General features: G+C 42.2%; 5 protein-coding genes across 5 annotated transcripts; 2 read left to right on the top strand and 3 right to left on the bottom strand.

Moving 5' to 3' along the window:
• Window positions 1-491: 491 nt before the first annotated feature.
• Window positions 492-803, top strand: LOC143119135 (histone H4). Its single transcript, XM_076280424.1, has one exon. The coding sequence runs from the start codon at window positions 492-494 to the stop codon at window positions 801-803; it is 312 nt and encodes a 103-aa protein (XP_076136539.1).
• Window positions 804-1,819: 1,016 nt separating this feature from the next.
• LOC143105369 (histone H2B-like) lies at window positions 1,820-2,267 on the top strand. Its single transcript, XM_076269415.1, has one exon. It carries the CDS (start codon window positions 1,856-1,858, stop codon window positions 2,228-2,230), a length of 375 nt encoding a protein of 124 aa, XP_076125530.1. The 5' UTR covers window positions 1,820-1,855; the 3' UTR covers window positions 2,231-2,267.
• An 881-nt stretch (window positions 2,268-3,148) lies between these two features.
• On the bottom strand, window positions 3,149-3,719 carry LOC143130502 (histone H3). The gene has a single exon (XM_076289992.1). It carries the CDS (start codon window positions 3,582-3,584, stop codon window positions 3,174-3,176), a length of 411 nt encoding a protein of 136 aa, XP_076146107.1. The 5' UTR covers window positions 3,585-3,719; the 3' UTR covers window positions 3,149-3,173.
• A 448-nt stretch (window positions 3,720-4,167) lies between these two features.
• On the bottom strand, window positions 4,168-4,641 carry LOC143130518 (histone H2A). The gene has a single exon (XM_076289993.1). It carries the CDS (start codon window positions 4,639-4,641, stop codon window positions 4,264-4,266), a length of 378 nt encoding a protein of 125 aa, XP_076146108.1. The 3' UTR covers window positions 4,168-4,263.
• Window positions 4,642-6,300: 1,659 nt separating this feature from the next.
• On the bottom strand, window positions 6,301-7,491 carry LOC143130486 (histone H1-like). The gene has a single exon (XM_076289991.1). It carries the CDS (start codon window positions 7,462-7,464, stop codon window positions 6,853-6,855), a length of 612 nt encoding a protein of 203 aa, XP_076146106.1. The 5' UTR covers window positions 7,465-7,491; the 3' UTR covers window positions 6,301-6,852.
• Between the last annotated feature and the right edge of the window lie 7,402 nt (window positions 7,492-14,893).

Below are 14,893 nucleotides of genomic sequence, written 5' to 3'. Positions count from 1 at the left end.
CTGTTTTGTGAACTTTATTCAACATAGCCAGTAATTTAGGCGAAATTTATGGTGTTAATTGTGTAATATACAATTTCACAAAAATAGGGTTAAAACAGGTAAAAAAAAATGGAGACATAATTTTTCTCCATGTTCAATGACCTCTAAAGACAGTCCAACCACTCTCCAAAAATTAACATTTCAATCCCACAGAAACCACTTAGGCCCCCTCACTATTATAGAAACAAATAAAAATGATCAATATGACCCGGAGACCACACAAGGATTATGTATGCCTGTCCTGTGTCGAATTGTGATTAAAAAAATGTTTAAGTTTTTTGGTGACGTATATTCGCCAAATGCCCGCGCACACTCCATTCATAAAATGGAGGGAGAGTGAAGGGGCAGTGCGTAGTAGTTTTCAACAAGGTCCTCTCTGTAGACACTAATGTGAGTTGCGAGGCGTAGTTTGTTCACATTCGTTCCACTCTCAGTCGCAAGAAGTTTAAAAGATGTCAGGCAGAGGCAAAGGTGGCAAAGGTCTTGGGAAAGGAGGCGCAAAGCGCCACCGCAAAGTTCTTCGTGATAACATCCAGGGGATCACCAAGCCTGCAATCAGGCGTCTGGCCCGCCGTGGTGGTGTGAAGCGTATCTCTGGTCTCATCTACGAGGAGACTCGTGGTGTGTTGAAGGTTTTCCTGGAGAACGTGATTCGTGATGCCGTCACCTACACCGAACACGCCAAGAGAAAGACCGTGACCGCCATGGACGTCGTCTATGCTCTGAAACGCCAGGGTCGTACACTGTACGGTTTTGGTGGTTAAAGATCAGATCTCTCTCTCGACTTGTACACAAAGGCTCTTTTAAGAGCCACCCAGTTCCTCTTAAAAAAGGCTGTGTTCCTGTTTGTATAGGGTTATCTTAATTATGGAAAGGCTATACATAAACCACTGCCATGCAATTGTCTGAGAACAACACGGTAGCCTACGATTTCAGAGACTGGGGCTTTTCCATCTCATGAGACGCTTATAATGCAATCTTCATCCCGTGGTAGCCAAGGGAAAGCCATGTGTTGATATGAAAACCAAGAAGTGCCAGAACAATTGTTATAAGAATCTCTCGTGTGTATCAAGTGCGACCCATGACTGCACTATAGAACATCAGATTAAGTCTAAACTTCGGGTTCACAAATGATTAAACAAAATCCCCTGCAGAAACAAAACAAAACGAAAATGCATGCTGAAAAGTCGCGTGTGCCATTAAAGTCTTAACTAGTTGTGACACCAACTTGTTTTTCATAATCTGTCAAGCATACATGTGGCTTGACAGACAGGAACCTCGGAATGTATAGAAAGGTTTACTTTTACAGTAAAATGACGTAAATGTGTCATTTCCTTTTGCACAATGATGTAGCCTAGAAGCCGCAGTGCAGTAAAGAACAGTTTTTTTTCCTTTTTTTGCCGTAGAGTTTTGTTGATTAACTAATACATTGTTAATCATAACTCGAGAAATGGCCCAAGGGGACTGAGAAAAACTGTTATTGTGATTTGTAACGCTTAATGATTTTTTGACACTTGGTATTTGCCATACACGTCGAAGGATTCCTGTCATGCAGAAGAAAAGTGAGTGAAAGGAAACAAAAGGATGTGGTGTACTGTAAACCGATTTTCTGTGGGTGGTGCTAACCTTCTCGACACTGCCCCCTTCGATTCAAAACGACCAACCGTGTGGGTATTTGATTTCGGAGGGAAATGACTGACATAATTCTGGCCGTGGGTGTTTAAATGACGCAGTCCTCTATTTGCATAAAACTTGAGACATATACCGAGTAATTTGAGGGCCGTCAGATCATCGAAGAGACAGTCGAGATATCAACATGCCTGATCCAGCCAAGCCTGCCCCAAAGAAGGGCTCCAAGAAAGCCGTGACAAAGACCGCCGGCAAGGGTGGCAAGAAGCGCAGAAAGAGCAGGAAGGAGAGCTACGCCATCTACGTGTACAAAGTCTTGAAGCAGGTCCATCCTGACACCGGTATCTCTTCCAAGGCTATGGGCATTATGAACTCTTTCGTGAATGACATCTTTGAGCGCATTGCTGGGGAGGCTTCTCGCTTGGCTCACTACAACAAGCGCTCCACCATCTCTTCCAGGGAGATCCAGACTGCAGTGCGTCTGCTTCTGCCCGGTGAGCTGGCCAAGCACGCCGTGTCCGAGGGAACCAAGGCCGTCACCAAGTATACCAGCTCCAAGTAAAGCCTGATTTTGAACGCGCTTTAATCCAAAGGCTCTTTTAAGAGCCACCCACGTTCTCTTTGAAAAGTAATTCCAATATAAACAGACTACACTGCATTCACTTGCATACAATACTTATCTGAAATCACTCTTAAAACCAATTTGTTGAAAACACAACTTGGGTTGTTTTTAACACATCTCTGTCCAGACAGGAACAACGCATTAGTTTTAAGAGTTGTACCAAAAATGTATGAAATGTTACTTCCTGGATTAGGTAGAAGGCGTAGCCAACACTTAGAACCTTTTATTTACCACTGGTCCATATTTTGCCACGGCTGGCAAACGGACGTCAAGGGACACAATGGACTCCTCGTGTGGTTTGAAGAGAAACGGCACGATAGTGGGAGAAATATTGACCAGGCCAGAATAATGTTCCAGCGAATGAGCACAACTAAAACCGGGTATACAGGGGCGAATAGGACAAGTTAGCTAAAAGCTATGAACCCTGCGTCAAGGAAGACCGCCTCTGTGTTGTGCTGGTGTCATTTGTGTATTTGCTGTAGCCTACTATACTAACTGGTTTGGAATGTCAAGAATAAATATGTCGAGTTTGTGGCCCTAATACTCGGTCGTAGAGAAGCCCCGTCTCTCTGGGCAGAAGTCCGAAACGTATATTCGTGTGCAAAGGTGACACGACTACATTATGTGTGAGGGATCATCTGAGAGTGTTGGTTATGTTTAACTTGCTAGTATCGAGCTCTCTTGCACGTGTTGCCATTATATTTAGCGATGAATACGCGACACCTACGTATTAGAAAATACCGAACCATGCAAATAATAAAAGAATACTAAGGCTAAACAAGCAAAAACCAATTTAACCAAGATATATGGAAACCAGCTTTTTTCTATGTTTGGGTGGCTCTTAAAAGAGCCTTTGAATTTTCGGTTCTTGACTTCAAATCACTTAAGCACGCTCCCCACGGATACGACGAGCCAGCTGGATGTCCTTGGGCATGATAGTGACTCTCTTGGCGTGGATGGCGCACAGGTTTGTGTCCTCGAACAGGCCGACGAGGTAAGCCTCGCTAGCCTCCTGAAGAGCCATGACAGCAGAGCTCTGGAAGCGCAGATCAGTCTTAAAGTCCTGAGCGATTTCTCTGACGAGACGCTGGAAGGGCAGCTTGCGGATCAGCAGCTCTGTGGACTTCTGGTAACGACGGATTTCTCTCAGCGCCACGGTGCCAGGCCTGTAACGGTGAGGCTTCTTCACGCCACCGGTGGCAGGTGCGCTTTTACGCGCAGCCTTGGTGGCGAGCTGCTTCCTCGGAGCCTTGCCTCCGGTAGATTTGCGGGCGGTTTGCTTTGTCCTGGCCATTGCTACGTATTCTTCGGAACTGAACAGTATGAACACAATAACAGAACTTGGGTATATAAGGCCTACGGTCTCAGCCTGCCCCCTGTGTACGTCAGGTTGTTGGTCTCCGCTGATTGGTCATCCGAGTGCCGCCTGAAATTCAAAATACAAAGCCCACCCTTGTAATGGCCTACGTCATTGTGTTGATTGACTATTCATAAAACCTCTTCAATTTAAATGACAAATAAAATAAATATACTGAAACATTTCATCGGTTAGTGCATATAGCCTGTTATAGAAACAAACACATCAAACAATTAACCTGTTAGTCGTCAAGTACAAACACAAATATGACCTAAGGTAGCTTGAATTTGCTACGTTAAAGCCTACAAGTAATTGCTTGTTTATAAACCCCAAACGGCATTGATGTGCCTTACTTCGTATACATCATTGAGGTAATACGCCACTTATTTGTCTTATCAGTTACTTACTGCCCGACATTTTTATTGGGCTAAGAGTGGTCAAGTATTGGCAGAAAAAGGAGTGTCTTTACTCAATTTTTTTATTTGGGTGGGGAAATATTTTTGACGTTACAGAAAACACGTTAATGGCGAAGGTAGCTTGGAATTATTTTTTTTTTTATGGGTATTTGGGTGGCTCTTAAAAGAGCCTTTGTTTCAGAGACTTGATAGGAGCAGGTTTACTTGGACTTCTCAGTCTTCTTGGGCAGCAGTACAGCCTGGATGTTGGGCAGCACACCACCCTGAGCGATGGTCACTCCGCCGAGGAGCTTGTTCAACTCCTCGTCGTTACGCACAGCCAGCTGCAAATGGCGGGGAATGATACGAGTCTTCTTGTTGTCACGGGCAGCGTTGCCTGCCAACTCCAGGATCTCAGCAGTCAGGTACTCGAGCACAGCAGCCAAGTAAACCGGTGCACCAGCGCCGACACGCTGAGCATAGTTGCCTTTACGCAGCAGTCTATGCACACGGCCCACGGGAAACTGAAGTCCAGCCCTGGATGAACGAGTCTTGGCCTTAGCTCTGGCCTTGCCGCCGGTTTTGCCTCTACCGCTCATTTTCTTAGTAGGTGTTCGTCTGAATACTGAAATGCTAAGCGGTGGAAAGTCATGTCTTATTATGCCACACCACCGCGGTGCTACTCCGTGCCTCAGTGGATGAGAACAGAAAGGTGAGAGCCAATCAACGTGTAGTTCGTTGCGTGACATCATTTTGAAATCTATTTGGCGCGCACAACACTTCCCCCTTCCTTTTAGCCTAGAAGCTCAATCACAAAAAAAGTTAACGCATGGCACAGTAGAGAAGTAATATCCTAGGTAAAGTTACAGCGAAGTTTCCAGAGGTTAAACTTAATACCCAGTAAACCAACGAGGCTTCCTGAGATACACATTTGGCACTGGTACTGGCTATTACAATGTAACGAGCTGAAATTGTTGTATTGCAAGGTTTTGGTTAAAATAGGCTGACACCAGACATAATTTCACTGCATTTCTTACTTCCAGTAACTATATGCATGTGACAATACTTCCTTGTATCCTTTTGGATACTTTGTTTCATGTTTGGAAACACCTGTTGCATTAGATATACGTCATGTTGTGTTACCGTAATAAATTACCTAATATGTATTTTAAAGTTACATACACAACCCATTAAGCATAGGGATAAGATGAGCCACTCCTTTTTTCTAGGAAACCGTAAACACATTGTATCATGTGACAGCATTTTACGGAAGAGGGAATCATTCTTTACAATCTGTGGAAAGGTACAGCACATGGCAAATGTGGTAAAAAAAAAGTGGATTCCATTCATGTCCAGAGTTAGGGTTATTTGGAGAAAACGTGATTAGAACATTCAGATGCATTACACCTCAATGGGTGCCCTCGTAATCTATGATGTGAGGGCTACACAAATCATGAATGTTACCTTGGCTTGTTGTGAGAAGCATTTTCTATCAAAATGGTGGTTGTGGGGTTAGATGAGCCACCAAGGCTGGGATAAGTTGAGCTAACTAGCACTTGTATTTATGGCAGAATGAAAGTTATAGATATCTCCAATTTCAGATGTATCTAATCAAAACTCATTCAAGATATCTATAACTTGATAATAGATATCTACAATCAAATTATGACTATCCCTAACTCCAGTTTGAGATATCTACAACGTCATTTTGACTAGTCAAAATTCCATTTACAGATATCTACAATGTCATTTCGCCTAGTCAAAACTTAATTCAAGATATCTGAAAAGGAACATGTAGATATCTTGAATTGAAGTGAATTAAAGATATCTTCAACTGGAGTTATGACTAGTCAGAATCAAATTGTAGATATCTCTAACTGGAATTACAGATATCTACAATTCAATTGCAGATATCCGTAATTCACATAGTGGATATCTACAACTGAATTGAAGATATCCGTAATGATAAACCCCATAGAAACGAATGGCAAATGTGGCGTCATTTGTCCTAGGAAGAATGTCTTTGTGGATATCTGAAATGACAATTATGGATAGGAAGAATTCAATTGCGGATATCTAAAATGTTCGTTTTGACTAGGCAAAACTGAATTACAGATATCTGCAATACATATCCAGTCTAGCGGGTAAATGTTAAAATCGCTTGCCATATGTATTGCATTAGTGAATTGTCTACACACTACTTGATACCACTCGCTTTTATTTATATGTCCCCGTCGGGTAGCTTATACACTCATTCATTTGATCCATGACGCAGTCTGGGTATTGTGAACTATAGTAAACAAATGCAGAAGGACCCGAGTATGATTGTGTATTCGCAAACAGAATTTTGTCTGCCTACCAGCGAGCACTGACGGAATAAAAGCATTCAGAGAGCGTTTGGATGGCTCTTAAAGGAACCGTATGTAAGAAATGTAATTCAATTAATCATAAAATGGCCCTGATTTGTCACTAGAAATTAGGAAATCATGCTAATTTCAAATACTTATATCACTGACAACAGTAGTCCGGCCAGGATATCGTAATTTAAAAAAGTGAAGTTGCAGCCCTCAACTGATGTTTACATATTTGTGTTTTAGCCTGATCTGCCACCTTCCACCTATCTAGTAATCACAAAGTCAGTAGTGTTTCGGCATCTGGGTTGCCAACTCTGCTCTAGTTACCACATCTGTGGTGTACACCACTCGGTATTTTGAAAGTGATTGTAGTACCAGTTTTGGACAAAATCCTACATACGGTTCCTTTAAAAGAGCCTTTTCGTATACATGGTGAAAAAGACTATGCGCGAACATTTACTTCTTCTTGGGTGCAGCCTTTTTGGGTTTGGCAGCTTTAGGCTTAGCCACCTTGGGTTTCGCTGCCTTTGCTTTCTTGGGGCTCTTCGCTGCCTTCTTGGGGGCAGCGGGCTTCTTGGCCTTCTTCGGGCTCTTCGTTGCCTTTTTCGGTGTGGCGGGCTTCTTGGCTGCTTTCTTCTGAGACTTTTTGGCGGCCGCAGGCTTCTTGGCTGCTGCCTTCTTGGGCTTCTTTGCCGCCGCAGGTTTCTTCGCTGCAGGCTTCTTGGTTTTAGGAGCTGCCTTCTTTACCGGCTTCTTTTCCACTGCCTGTTTCTTGTTCAGCTTGAACGAGCCGGACGCGCCGATCCCTTTAGTCTGGACAAGAGTTTCCTTGGTGACCAAACTCTTGATGGCCAGTTTGACACGAGCGTTGTTCTTCTCCACATCGTACCCACCAGCCGCCAGTGCTTTCTTCAGCGCAGCCAGAGAGACTCCTTTCTTCTCTTTTGAAGCAGAGATGGCCTTGACGACGAGCTCGCTCACACTTGGGCCAGTTTTCTTGGGTCGGGGCGCCTTCTTCTTAGGGGCCTTTGCTGGGGCCGCAGCGGGAGCTGGAGCTGTTTCTGCCATTGTTTCGTTTAGGTTCAACGCACAGACTACTCGGGAGACCGGAGAGAGCTAATGACTGCAAAAGCCGGTGGGCAGGACTTAAAATGAACATGAGAACCATTTAGACTCAGCAGAGTGAAAGCTGTCCCGGCCTTTCTGTGGCGAAGAGATCACTTGTGTTTTCTTCACACACTTCTTTGTAAGAAATATGAGTAACGACACGACATTTACCAACAAGACGATGTCTGTTGTGAAGAGCACAGCCTGCACGTCAAACAGAATATATGGGCGCTTTGGTCGCCCTTTATCACTTTTGCAACTAACTGAGAACGTCGGACCTCTAGGTGGAGAGGTTGCAGTCAGTCTGAGTTTTGTGAGGATAACATGCACATAATCATAGTAAAACCGCGCAATACGTCCACAAAGAAGTGCCTTAGACCAAAACATGAGTCTCTGTCACTGCTTTTACGTGTTACAATGTGGTTTTTGCGAATGTGTACTTTCCAATCGGGAGCTTTATGGACACTGCGAAACACAATTCACAAACACAAAACACACGCATACATACCACATAGGTGTAAATATTATACGACCAATTTATGGGAAACATACGTGATGTGGCAATATTGTTAATTCTGCTTATGCAGACATATGACCAAGACTGAATTACAATAGAATATATGTTTCTGGCTTAGACTATTCTTTGGACTGTCAATATGCCGTATTGTGGGGAGCACATTATACAGTTGGTTTTTGTCTTTTCATTATGAGTAGGCAATCTATTCATCGGGTAACATCTTGTACCATCTCTCCTGGACCCAAAGTAACTCTTTCATTACCGAATAACTCTTGATACAATGCCTGAATGCCATATATCTTTGGTCATGTTGCTATATCGCTGTCGTGTTTTTAAAGCGTAGGCCTACAGTCTACGCTTTGTACAGCCTACAGAGAACAATGGGTGGGGAGGGACCTCACCTCACTTTTATTAGTTATTTTTCCAAAATTGCCATATAATAAAGAGCATTCTTCGAGCCTTTTGGATAACTGAAACCATATCATAGGGGATAATAGTACAAGAACATAGTGGTCATAGCCTATAGTGTTTAATAGACTATAGCACACAGTGTTTCCATTCATTTTGAAATGTTCTTATAAGATCCTGCTCAAATGCAAATTGCATATAGGGCCTTCTGATAATATCCCTGATAGCACAGGGGCGTTGAATCCACGTTGAATCAACCTCCGCCGCTTCAAACAAACGTGGATTCAACGCCCCTTTGCTATCTGGGATTGCAACATTGAACGTAGCTGGCATTTCAACATTAATTCAACGGTGAATAAACGCTATAAACGTTTTAAAAAAAACCTTATAACGGGTGAATCAACGTTGAATTATGTGTTGGATTTGCAAATTGAATCAACGTTGATATCGCAACATTATTTGAACATCCGCCATTTCAACATTGGTGCTGATTTCCTTGATTTCTTATTTAACAACCATTTGTCAACATTTTACAATTAGCATTAAAACAGTGTTTCAACATTGACACAACAACTGACATTATTTCACCTATAATTCAACATTGATTTTCTTGACCTTTTTACAACCAACGTTGTTTCAATATTTGTCTACATACCCTTTTACAACCATTTAGCATTAAACATTGTTTCAACATTGTTTCAACATTGACGCAACAACTGACGTTATTTCCCCTATATTTCAACGTTGAAGGTCGGTCGTGTGCGGGCTGGGCTAGGCTATGTGATCGCTCAAAATGTTATTTAAAGTACAGAACTAATTCTAACACATTTATGAAGTGGCTAGGCAGAGGCACTAAATGTGATGGAAAGTTTAAAAGCGAACAGGACACTCGGCATGGCTTTTAGTATTTTGTGTTGCTCTGACATTCCACTTTTATTGACTGTTAGTCTACTGTTTTTAAGTTTGGAGATGTACTGTTTTGCAGCGACATGCAATGCCGACTCCACAACTGTTGCACTTCCCAGCCAGTTGGTGTAATAGATTGCCCACTATGAATCAGTGACAATAACTCAAAGACAAACAATCCAAATAGATGACTTATTTAGAAATTTAAACTAGGTAGCATTTTCACCTTTTAAGTTATTTAACACCATCACTACCACACTTATGGTGAGTTTCATCACAGTTGAATAATTTTGTATACACCTAAAACTGGTGTGTGCACAACATCAGAGACTTTCTAACGTGGAGGCAAGTTAGGCAAGTCCCTCCACTCAGCGGCCATATAGCAACGATTTTTGGGCACTCATCGGGCACCTTATTCAGCAGAAATGCGCGTGCGCAAGGCTTCACGACACCAATCTTGCTCCAGCGGCGAGTTCACAACACATGATTGGGAAGATGTCTTCACAACACCACATATGATTGGCTCAATGTATTCACTTCACACCACATGATTGGCTCAATGTATTCACATGTCGACGTTTTACCGAGGAAGGGGTGGGATATGTGTAGACAACGGCCATATTGGCGTTACAAACTAACCCCATGCATTTCTATGGAGGATTTTTTAAGTGCTGTGTCTCCTCATTAGGAAGTCTCTGGCTAAGTTTGTAACGCCAGTTGTCTATGCATATCACACCCCTTCATCTGGGTCTCTGGCTAAGTTTGTGACGCCAGTTGTCTACGCATATTCACAACACAACACATGATTGGCTCAATGTATTCACATGTCGACGTTTTGCCGCGGAAGGGGTGTGATATGTGTAGATAATTGCCATATTGACTTTACAAACTAGCCCCATGCATTTCTATGGAGTGCTGTTTCTCCTCATTAGAAAGTCTCTGATGCAAGTCAGAAAGGGAAAGATTGGTGAAAGGTTCCAGGGCCGTTTCTACACATTTCCCACCCCTTCCTCGACAAAACGTCGACATGTAAATACATTGAGCCAATCATGTGGTGTGATTTGAATACATTGAGCCAATCATATGGTGTGTTGTGAAGACATTGTGCCAATCATGTGTTGTCAACTCTCATTAGAAAGTCTCTGTTTGACATTTTCATGGCTGTGAAGTCAGGAATCATCATAGCCGTGATTCTTGTGCTGGGGGGTATTCCATCAACCTCGCTAAAGGCCAAACCTGGCTTATTTCGATAAGTCTCGCTAATTTTAGTGAGAACTCGGTTCCATTAATGAGGTTAACGTGAATCCCAGTTTGGTAACTATGGGAATTTATGCCACAGAACTAACCTGCTCTGTAGCAGGTTAACCTTCAAGCTAAATTAAGCTAGACTGTATAGTCTGTGTTCAAGAGTGAAGCCAATCAAACTCGCAATTGATTTCAAACCATTAGCATTGTTGTTTTAAATGTATGCTTTCATTATTCCCCAATTTCTGTAGGCAATCTATTTTTTTCTCTCAATGTTAAATTTGATGACTTTTGATGAAAATCCTGTAGATGCCGCTTGCCAAATCGAACAGAAATCGTCTAGTATTGTCTAAATTTTACGACATATATCCTCTTTTCGTCAATCTACTGTTTTGGTCTACTGTTATACCTCGTGCACGAGCAGAAATGAAGCTGACCTAAACCTCGCTTGAACTAGATGTACCGCAGAGCGGTACAAAATATGACCGCCGCCCAGTCCAGCACATTTTTTCCACAAAAAGAAATCACGCTGAAAGGCCTATATGATTCTAACTGTCTCACTAAATTGCATTATCCACACTCAATTCTCACTGGTATCTGCTAGACAACAAGTCCCAAAACATGATTAGTTCATAGATTTCACATGTAAAATTCATTTTATACAACCCCACCTCCATCTTGCCTGTTCATAATTCTGAGAAATTCTTGATTGTTTGTGTTATGTTTATGTTATGTGTGTGGGTGTGTGTGTGTGTGAGTGTGTGTGTGTGTGCGTGCTTGTGTGTGTGCCTGCGTATGTGCCTGTGCATGGAAGCGTACATATGTCTACTGTGTGAGTATATGTCATACGTATGATTACTGTGAATGTGTGTGTGTGCGTGTGTATCTGTTTGTGCACATGTGTGCACATGAAATGGGTTAACATGACCCCTGGAGGCAAATATACGGAAAAAAAATTGTCATCCTAGGCCCTACAGTTCTCAAGATATTCACAGAGAACTGTGTCTGGCCTACCCTCCTTTCGGGGGGTCCAGTCCAGCGGGGGGGCTACAGATCAAAACGAAAAATGACGGTTCCATGCTATCCATGTGGGGGTACATGCCCACCAAGTTTTGTGTACCCCGGTCTTTCAGTGTCCCGGGAATCCTTGTTGGTGTACGTCACTAAATGTACACATAAATTATTTTATTGTAAGGCCCCCCATGAACGAAAGTACACAAAACTTGGCATGCATTCGGAGGGTGTCATAATGATCCTACACTTTCAATTTCGTGCAGTTTTGACCATGTCAGCCAGAGATATTGTGATGAAAACACCTACATTTTTGCTTTTTAATTTTTAACTAGGTGGCGCTATACATGAAATAAGTGGTAATGGGATGGGTTGACATGGCCCCTTGAGATCAACATACACAAAAAAGGTGGACCTCCTAGGCCCTACGGTTCTCGAGATATTCACAGAAAACTGTCTCCGGCCACCTACAGGCCAGTTGGTGTATAGTAACATAAATTAATTTATTGTGTGGCCCCCCATGAACGGAATTCCACGAAACTTGGCGTGCCTTCAGAGGGTGTCATAATGATCCTACACTTCCAATTTCCTGCAGTTTTGACTATGTTAGGTCACAGATACCTGCGATTACAACACCTCTTTTTTACTTTTTTGTGTTTAACTAGGTGGCGCTATACATGAAATGAGTGGTTATGGAATGGGTTGACATGGCCCCTTGAGATCAACTTACAAAAAAAAAATGGTCCTCCTAAACCTTACGGTTCTCGAGATATTCACAGAAAACTGTGTCTGCCCTACCCTCGTTTCGGGGGGTGCAGTCCAGCGGGGGGGCTACAGATCAAAACGAAAAACGATGGTTCCATGCTATCCATATGGGGTTACATGCCCACCAAGTTTCGTCTACCCCGGTCTTTCAGTGTCCCGGGACTCATTGACGGAAATTTGGACATGCGAAAAAGAAAGAAAAAAAAAAAAAAATCTGACTAAACCTATATGACCGCCGCTTCGCTGCGCGGCGGTCATAATAAACAAGGCCAAGATGCCGCTAACTTATGGAACGGCTTCAGCCCCAAGTGAAAGTCTACGCTAGTTCAAGCCAGGCTATTTAAGCGCCGCCTTCATTAGTGAGGTTGATGGAATACCCCCTGGTGTCTATCAGGGAAAAGGCTGAAATTTGTTTTCATCTGGGGCACACAGATTTGTAGTGGTGGAAGTACAAAATATCAGGATATAAACAATTTGTATGTGTTTATTATTTATACTGTATAAACATGTTCTGTTTATATTTTATATCAAAGGTACTTAGTGTGAGTAGTACATTCTGGATGGTCCTTGTGTCATATTTAGGATGTATAAAATGGCAAGGAAAAACACCACCACAAGATAGGTAGGCTATTAGGAATCTATTACATTCTTAAAAGAACTGTTCTTGTTTGAAGTAGACTAATAACAACATTAAGATAGTACAATGGGATGATTCTGAAATATTTTTGCTGTTCTAGGCTTCTGGTTATCGAAATAAACAAACCAATGAGTCTAAATTAGTGCCTCATATCTAAACAGAAAAATATGCTTTATGTAAGGGATAATGTATTGTCCGCTGGTAATTATCAGAAAATAAGTCCCGACAGGGAGAACGCCAACGTGCAACGGAGGTGTCCTGTTATACGGAATTAATGGACGAGGGAGAGGGGCAAAGAACTCCCCGACGCGCAGCGGAGTTGCCTCCACCCGAGTCCATTAATTCCATATTACAGGACACCTCGGCGGCCGTTATCCCCTACATGATCACCGGCAAAGTATATAATCACTGCTTTGCGTCGGATGGTTCACGCCTCCGCGTCGTCCATTTATTTCTGATAATGGACACCTCGTCGGGCATTATCCCTTACATAACAGGACACACCTCGAAGATCGTTATCCCGCTTATCACTCGGTTGCCACAGTAAAGCAAAGGAAACACGCGGTTCCGTTTAAAAAGAAGCTCACTAGTTATAGTGGATGGAATCCACTATCTTGAAATCTCCTGGCTTCTTCTTCTTATAACCTTTTCTTTTTACCTTTTCAAGAATGAATACGACTCTAACCGCTTAACGTACAGACATGTTGAAATAACCGTTGTGTAGGTCTGGAGTTGGACAAGAGATGTTTTTTTTCTCAGATTTTCTTAAAAGTTTATACTTTTTGAGAAATAGGGGATTAAAAATGTCAAAAAGCTCATTTTTCCCCCATAGACTTGTATGGCTGTGATGTCATAATGGCCTAAAGCCTGCTGCGCTCGTTGAGCTCCCAGAGAAGTTCCCGGGCTAATTAGAACACTGGCACAGGTGTCACCTGTGAAACTGTCTCAGCTTCTAATGCATACAATCTGGTGCTCCCTAAAACTAAGTCACAGCCATATCTCATGCTTTGCGCATTATATCTCCAGAACGGTTTGACGCATATGCTTCAAATTTGGTACAAGTGTTTGTATGGACTCAAAGATGAAGTGAGTTGACGTTGGAGGTCAAAGGTCAAAGGTCAAGTCAATGAACACTCTGAGTGTGATATCTCAAGAATGCCTTGACATACATGCCTGAAATTTGGTATGAGTATTTGTATGGATTCAAAGATGAAGTAAATTGATGTTGGAGGTCAAAGGTCAAATGTCAAGGTCAAAAACACCTTGAGTATTATATCTCAAGAACGCCTTGACACACAAGGTCTTTTGGTACGAGGGTTTGTATGAACTCAAAGATTAACTGATTTAATGTTTTTTTTTTTCAGGAATTTCCCCACCAACATTAAGCCAGCAGCTTTCCATTCACTATTGTAATTCCTCTGGCATTACATTCTAGTTCAGCTTGTTGTACAACTTTCGTTATCGCGATAGCATGGACAGTAAGCTTGTTTACAGTTGTTTATAGGCCCAAACTTTGGGAAGGCCCATTCATGTGAATGGAACTTTTTGCAGCACTCTGAAGAGCCGTGTAATAAATATAAAACATCTATACACTCTAATTCTTATTTCTGACATCTGTCAGAGAGAGTGTGTGAATCAATGTGACTGTCTGTGTGGTACTAGTATGAGTATGAAATACAGAAAAAACTATCATATTCATATGATGTTGATAAATGTGAAGCCATTTTATCATAGTGAGTCCAATAAGGTTAATATTGCTTACATTTTAAGTGAAAGTTATCATTGTTATCATAACATTGTGCTATAAAATAGAAGTTAAGGTATTTTGCCTGGTATGACCGATTGTCATTTTGTGGGCAATACTAAGGCAGAATACAGTACAAACAATACAACTTCCAAAA

This window comes from Alosa pseudoharengus, unplaced genomic scaffold (assembly GCF_046254945.1).
Source record: "Alosa pseudoharengus isolate Yale_2024_CS ecotype anadromous, Long Island Sound unplaced genomic scaffold, YU_APseudo_1.1 YU_APseudo_1.1_scf_1, whole genome shotgun sequence".
NCBI classification, from domain to species: Eukaryota; Metazoa; Chordata; class Actinopteri; order Clupeiformes; family Clupeidae; genus Alosa; species Alosa pseudoharengus.
This window is presented reverse-complemented; position numbering and strand designations above follow the sequence as displayed.

Bases quoted from the DNA above. Each gene is read 5' to 3' on its own strand.
- LOC143119135 (XM_076280424.1), top strand. From the start codon at position 492: ATGTCAGGCAGAGGCAAAGGTGGCAAAGGTCTTGGGAAAGGAGGCGCA.
- LOC143105369 (XM_076269415.1), top strand. From the start codon at position 1,856: ATGCCTGATCCAGCCAAGCCTGCCCCAAAGAAGGGCTCCAAGAAAGCC.
- LOC143130502 (XM_076289992.1), bottom strand. From the start codon at position 3,584: ATGGCCAGGACAAAGCAAACCGCCCGCAAATCTACCGGAGGCAAGGCT.
- LOC143130518 (XM_076289993.1), bottom strand. From the start codon at position 4,641: ATGAGCGGTAGAGGCAAAACCGGCGGCAAGGCCAGAGCTAAGGCCAAG.
- LOC143130486 (XM_076289991.1), bottom strand. From the start codon at position 7,464: ATGGCAGAAACAGCTCCAGCTCCCGCTGCGGCCCCAGCAAAGGCCCCT.